At 45.3% G+C, this 6,508-nt stretch overlaps 4 protein-coding genes across 4 annotated transcripts; 2 read left to right on the top strand and 2 right to left on the bottom strand.

Moving 5' to 3' along the window:
- Positions 1 to 1,980: 1,980 nt before the first annotated feature.
- PHALS_13422 (uncharacterized protein) lies at positions 1,981 to 3,889 on the top strand (the record flags this gene model as incomplete). The annotated part of the gene is made up of 5 exons (XM_024729175.1): positions 1,981 to 3,060; positions 3,117 to 3,401; positions 3,464 to 3,524; positions 3,588 to 3,733; positions 3,869 to 3,889. 5 exons carry the CDS (start codon positions 1,981 to 1,983, stop codon positions 3,887 to 3,889), a joined length of 1,593 nt encoding a protein of 530 aa, XP_024579578.1.
- Positions 3,890 to 3,969: 80 nt separating this feature from the next.
- PHALS_13421 (uncharacterized protein) lies at positions 3,970 to 4,266 on the bottom strand (the record flags this gene model as incomplete). The annotated part of the gene is made up of 2 exons (XM_024729174.1): positions 3,970 to 4,179; positions 4,261 to 4,266. The coding sequence occupies 2 exons, from the start codon at positions 4,264 to 4,266 to the stop codon at positions 3,970 to 3,972; spliced, it is 216 nt and encodes a 71-aa protein (XP_024579577.1).
- An 806-nt stretch (positions 4,267 to 5,072) lies between these two features.
- Positions 5,073 to 5,713, top strand: PHALS_13420 (chy zinc finger domain-containing protein; the record flags this gene model as incomplete). Its single annotated transcript, XM_024729173.1, has 4 exons — positions 5,073 to 5,087; positions 5,156 to 5,172; positions 5,388 to 5,433; positions 5,489 to 5,713. 4 exons carry the CDS (start codon positions 5,073 to 5,075, stop codon positions 5,711 to 5,713), a joined length of 303 nt encoding a protein of 100 aa, XP_024579576.1.
- A 221-nt stretch (positions 5,714 to 5,934) lies between these two features.
- PHALS_13419 (uncharacterized protein) lies at positions 5,935 to 6,384 on the bottom strand (the record flags this gene model as incomplete). Its single annotated transcript, XM_024729172.1, has 1 exon — positions 5,935 to 6,384. One exon carries the CDS (start codon positions 6,382 to 6,384, stop codon positions 5,935 to 5,937), a length of 450 nt encoding a protein of 149 aa, XP_024579575.1.
- Positions 6,385 to 6,508: the final 124 nt, after the last annotated feature.

Here is a 6,508-nt window from a genome sequence, read left to right as displayed (position 1 = left end):
GGAACGATCAGGACGTCCCGCGCCATCAGACGCCCCGCGCTTCCCGGCAATAGCCAGGTAATTAGAAGGGCCATGAGCTGAGCTCAAGTAGTGGCCCTGAGCTCTTGTATTCGACAATACAGAGCTCGCGGGAACATAAGGGGTTGTGAGCCCATACGTCGCAGAGCAAAATCCGTAGGAAGTTGACGGCGTTCCTTGAGCTTGGCAGACTCAAATCGGACGAGTCGCTCCACACGAACGTCCACTTCATTGTGGCTCAACTGCAGGTTATGCAGTGAGGAAAGTTTTCGGTGCCGTTACACCTATCGCTCAAAGAGCGCTTCGTCATCTGTAGCGCTTTCGCTAGGGGTGAACCCTACAAGTATTGTCCGCATTGCAGGTACACGAGAGCCACCTTGTTGAGCACTCAGACGAGTGCGATGAGCTCCCAACGGAAATTCTTGTGTTTTAAAAGAAACGAGCTTGAAGAGCCTTCCGTTTGGCTAGTTCATCTTCCGTTTTGGCCGAGGGCCAATAATGTGGACGCGCAACGATCGAGTTACCGCGTCCTCTGCTGCCACAGCGGGATCCGCTGGGGGGAAGCCATATTCCAAATGAGGGCCAATGACCGGCCGTGGATGGGCGCGCTTTAGAGCAGACTTATGGGCAGCTTCAAGCTGCCGCCTCTGTTTCCCGTCGAGGTCATTGGTGATCATACCACGTGCCTCAGTTGACGAGAAGTCAGGTAATGGACATGGGGTCCACAAGGCGCAAGCAGGGCTCGTATCACGCCGCTGGCGCACCTCGCCTTCTTCGTCATCCATGCGGGAATAGGAGTGTCAGACTCGTAGTCGACCACCTCCACATCCTCTACGAGGTCACTCGTCATTGATAGCGTGCGCAAAGCGCGACGCTCGTGCTCATCGAGCCTAGGATGTACATCACCCGGTGCAGCGGACGCACTGTCCGACATCGCACCGCGTACGGAGACGAAGTTGGGCTTCGCCCGTGCTCACTGTCAGAACTAGCAAGACTTGGTTGATCAGTTTCGTGGACACAGGTATCATTGAGCAATGAAGTCGTTTTATTCCAGCAAATTAAGTTGCAGTGTCTAGCGGACACGCGAGCCTCGTTGAGGCAATAATCGAATGAAATTTTAAATGTTCCAATCTTAATGGGAGGGTGTAACGGGGTTACACGTACCCTGGTAAATGAGGTGTGTGTCACATGAGATGTGCATGGTGTGACCACACCCAAACAAGAAGGTTAGGTAGCCAGTAGTTCTGCATACTTAGATTTTACTTTATATATTTAGTATATTTAGTAAAATCTAAACTTTTAAAGTTAAGCAGCTTTGCCGCAGATAAAAATAAAAAAATCATTTTTGGGTAGAGCTAATTAGCCTTGCGTAAGGCAATAATTACTCTTAATGTAAGCGGGTCGCGTTCCGCTAACTCGTATTTGTTCAAGTATAGAACGAAAAGTCGGTGACCTAAATTACGCTTCCTCAAGCGCAAAGCTACGGTAGCCCCGCTGCGCTGTCGCTATAAGGTGGTTGAGAGGTTGCGTCGTCAAAATAGCAGCTGTTCGATCTCAGCGGTTTAGCAATTCTACAGCTATCATAATTTTGAAAAGTTGTGGCTCTCTCTATAAGGTGGTCGAGATGTCACGTCAATGAAATCGCTGCTGTTCTGAAACAGTGTAATTTACGGTGAAAAAAACTGCCGGCGTGATGATCCATGACCCACTACTTAAGCTGACTCTTTGCGTGACGTATCTCCGGTTGCCTGGTAGAGCGCCACAAGTAGAAATTTTTGGACTCGAGCTGTAAAAATTATGCGCATTTTTTAAATGTGTTTATTACGTATAAACACATCAATTGTGATACACCGTAATATTTTTGAATATGCGCTATTCCAAGTTATGAGACAATGGAAGTAATCTAATTTTGATGTTCTTCTTAAGTTGACTTGCATCGGAGCTAAGACAGCATCGGCATTGATGGCATTTGTACAGGGTCTTGACCCGAAAGTGCACGAAAGTAAAGATTATGATATAAAAAAGGAGACGCAAGCGATTTCGGATGCAGTTGATGAGGATATTTTTCATAGTGACAGCGACGATCAATATGACGCATTGAAAAGGACGCCAACGCTGTTGGATGTAGCCAAACATGAAGACTTTATTGCAACAAGACTTAGTTTTGCAATTAATGACATCGAAAACGAATACAAATCGACTAAAGCTACACACAAAGCTCATTGCCTTATAGAGCCGACACATCTAGATGTCAATACTGAACGAGCTGGGCAACGCAACAAGCAGGGTGCAGCTGGTTTTATAGAGCAGCAGCAACAATATGAAGACGACGAGTTTGAGGTCGACGCTGCTAATGTTCGTAAAGCTGCAGAAATTCTTGCTACTAAGGCTGCCAAGGCAAGTTCAGTGGGTCACCATTTACCTAGTCGAAATCGCTCAAAACCGTCGAAAGGGGCAATCTCGAGTTCGCCACTGACTAAGGTTGAGATGCAACGGGCGATGATGCAATACAAATTGAGCAATTTCCAGTCTCAGCAATTACCACTTACTCAGAGGCGTCTGTTTCTCGCCTCAATAGCACAAGGAAACAGCTTGAGTAATGCAAAAAATAAGAAGCGCGTTGCAAACCGGGAGGCAATTAATGAGCTCGCGAAGGATAAACTGACTCAAGCACGGCAGCAACAGAAAGACCTTTTTGAATTTGCGCGTTTTGATGACGAACGCCACTGTCGATTTCACCCTCGGTTGCACAATTATAGCAGCAAAAAAGCGTCGCAAAGTAGCCCTGACGATGAAGGGGGTAGAGTGGGCGATAAAGTTGATTTCCATCGGCTTAACGATAACTTCATTCGCCGTATGGAGGCAGGTGAGCGAGCTCGACAGGAGCAACTTCGCCGAACACGTGAAGAAGCAGCGTACTCGTGTCGTCTGGACAAGAAGGAGTGTCATACCTGCGGTAATACTCAATCATACTCGGAACTTACGCAGAAGCGAAAGAAGTGTCCAAATTGTGGGGTCACGTATAGGAGCCGTATTGTGTGGGTACGAATGAAACATGTAACTGCTTAGTATTTTTAACGCACCAGCGATTATCTTAGAGTGACGTTGCGAAGGAGTTTTTGTCTCGTATGGAGGAATTTCAAAAGCAATATAAAGAAAGGCACCGCGAGAAACAAGAGGAATATGAACGTCAAGAGGAGTTGGCTTGCACGCCGAAACAGGACGTGGAATCCTCGAAGAAAACGTGGGATGAAGTTCGTGATGAGTTTCTCGGGCGTCTCCAGCTGGACATGGAGTATCGCGAGATGTCTCGGGCGGCTATCATGGAGGAGATTCAGCGCGAGTGTTCATTTTCACCATCTATAACACGCAGAGCACAAATGGTACGCGATAAGATTTTGCTGTAAATGCGATCAACGTTAATTCAAATCTGATGTCAAATCAGCTGAAATTAGATGAATTTGATGAGCGAATGCGGCGGGACTTGATTGGGCGTCGCAATCGACGTGGGGCTGAGCGAACGAAGTGTAATTGCACGCCTCACAAAAAATGCTTCGAACATCCATAAGTTAAATTTAGTGGATCTGATTTGCAAAAACATTTTTGTCTTGGCTTTGAGTCCGACTTGAATTATTGTTGCAATCACCGACCGTCAAAGTTTGCTCAGTTATCGAAGAGGTCAAAAATTGAGAAGTGGTTATGCCGTAATTTGCTGGTAAGTTGCCGTGTACCTTGCACAGAAATTTTTCTGACTCATAGGATTCGCAAATAACGACGTATAAAGGTTGGGCTCGAACGCTTTAACTAGAACCTGCTATTTTAACACGTGACATCTTTGTGTGATTGTTAGATCGCATTGCGTAAGTCTTAACCTGCTGATTCATTTAAACCAGAAATGTATATACCAAGATTCTAAATTCCGGTAGCCTAGCTCGGAATTGTATAATAAATTTATTCATCCAAAGACTGGATCCGACAAGCTTTATGACGGCGGCCACGAACGAACCTGGTGGTATTTGGTGGTATGTCGGAGGGAGAGGCAACGAGGTCAACGCCCGAGTATTTGTGATTCTTGTCCACCTGGAATTGCTGATTGCGTAAATGGTGGAGCTCCTGATACTGAGGCTCAGCTAAGACGATTGTATGATGGGCGCGATTGCACTGTTCTATAACAATCATCATTTTCCGACACGGTGGCGCACAGTGGTACAGTGAAGCACTCGGAAAGATAAAGGATCTTACGTTCATATCATGGCATTTGTGCACCGTCAGCGGTAAACATTAAAATTGTGCATTGATAGTACTTGCTAGCGACACCCCGTTTGTTTTTATATCGCCAAACAAGGATTTGACGAAGCAAGCACACAATTTACGCGACATTATTGTATATTTGGCTCGATCTTCACTGTATACCGCGGTGTTAAGAATAATCGGCTTGCATATCTTTCTCCAGTTACCGCGTTTGTATTCTTAGGGGCAACGTTATCATTATAATGCAGGCGATTGGTAAACCAGAGGTTTCCCGACCACACGGACGAGGCTAGTCTTGAGCTACTGGTCACATTATTTTGTTCCATACTTTGTACAAAGTGTCACTTTTAAAAAAAGCAAGTGCTAATGTCTTTGGAGGTAGGTAGAATCGCTGGTAAAAGCGTTCGAGCCCAGCCTCTGTACGTCGTATTAGCGAAACCTCTAAGTCAAAAACAATCTCTGTGCAAGAGTACACAGCAACCCCGTTGCAAATAAAAAGCTGTTTCCTTGTGTTATTGAGACGAGAAAAATTCACTAAGCGACTTCGACAAGGTAAATGGTGGCCCACTGAAATCGCCTTGGCAGCCTTAGTAGCAAAAGTTTTTGCAGCTTTACAGACATCAGTGGTGTCGTCGTCGAAATCGTCTTTATATTGTTGCTGCTGCTCTATTACAACAACCGCTGCACCAGCTGCGACTTGCTTGTTGTGTTGCCCAGCTCGTTCAATACTGACATCGAAACGTGTCGGCTCCAAAAAGCAATGACCTTTGTGTTTAGCTTCAGTCGATTTTTATTCGTGTTCGATGTCATCTATTGTGGTAGGCCGTTCATTATGCTCTTTAAAACTAAGTCATGTGGTGATAAAATGTTTGGCTACCATCAACAGCGTTGGCATCCTCTTCGGTGTGTCGTTTCGATCAACACTGTCACTATGAAAAACTTCCTCATAAAGTATATCCAAAATTGCCTTTTTCATATCATAATCTTTACTTTCGTACACTTTCGGGTCAAGACCCTGTACAAATGCCGTCGTAGCTCCGACGCTAGTCAAGTCGGGAAGAACATCAAAATTAGATCTATTACATTACCTGATAACTTGAAATAGCACATATTCTTAGTCAGACAAATAATTCGATCATGTGCAAGCATATCACCAACGCTCAGGTATGGCTTAGTTCTCGCCATGTGAAGGGCTCAAATGCTTTACAACTGAATGCAGGTTTCGTTTCAAGCACCATGCTGTAAACGATGGTTTGATTGCAGCGAATGCCACTTCGAGATGAGCAGTCACCGACAGCAATGGGCCGCAGAAATGGCATTTCTTTGCAAACAGTGCAGCAAGCCTTTTCGCAAAGACATGGTGACCTTTGATGAAGAAGACGAAAGCTGCCCACATTGCACAATTGGTTTCATTCAACCTGTAATTAGTGTGAATAATTTATGAGCAGAGGCGTCGAACACGGCGACAAATAGATAACGATATATTTTGAGAAAATTGATGACATTTTGTTGTCAGTGTCTATGTAACTTTTGCTATGTGCAGACTGACATGGTCTCAAACTACTTATGCAATAAATCTCTGATGATACCTCATTTTCGACTTCATGATCCCCGTTCTTCTCAAGATCGCTGTTTGTCGAGCATCAATTGGCGTTGAAGAGAATTTCATTTTATCAACCTAGCCTTCATTTCAAGCAGTAAAACAATACAGATGACGGAAATCCTTTTTGAAGATTTCAACACAAAGATGCGTTGCCATACTGTACTACTTTTTGATGTATGTACTGTATTGTTATGTGATAGTGCTTCAGCGAATAGAAGAAGCAAGAATAAATCCGAGCGTGAGTCCATGTGAGGAATGCATAGGTGGGACCTGCGTTGTGACGAGATAGCCGGAGTAGCAAGCGCAGTGTAATTTGCTGCTACTTGTTTGACGCCACCATTAACGCTATTAATAAAACGTAGACCAGACGCTAATTCGTCAAGGCTGATACTTGTCCCAGAGAAGTTGTGCACGATGTTCGCTAAACGAAGGCATCGTCCAACCTCGCAGCACGCCATCGCGGGCGCATGGTCGTCCGCAGGCGCCGTCAATTCGGCCGAATGCGTATCCATACTCACCTCAATGTCGGTTGTCACCCGTCTCGTACGTGAGCGAGCTGCTTGATTTCCATAACACTAATGGTTACACAGTCAAGTATGCCCACTGTGTTGGAAAAGTGAGCAAGGGTTGCAGGAA

This window comes from Plasmopara halstedii (genome assembly GCF_900000015.1).
Source record: "Plasmopara halstedii genome assembly, contig: Scaffold_658, whole genome shotgun sequence".
NCBI classification, from domain to species: Eukaryota; Oomycota; class Peronosporomycetes; order Peronosporales; family Peronosporaceae; genus Plasmopara; species Plasmopara halstedii.
The sequence above is the reverse complement of the archived record's forward strand: the minus strand, read 5'-3'. Positions and strand labels throughout refer to the sequence as shown.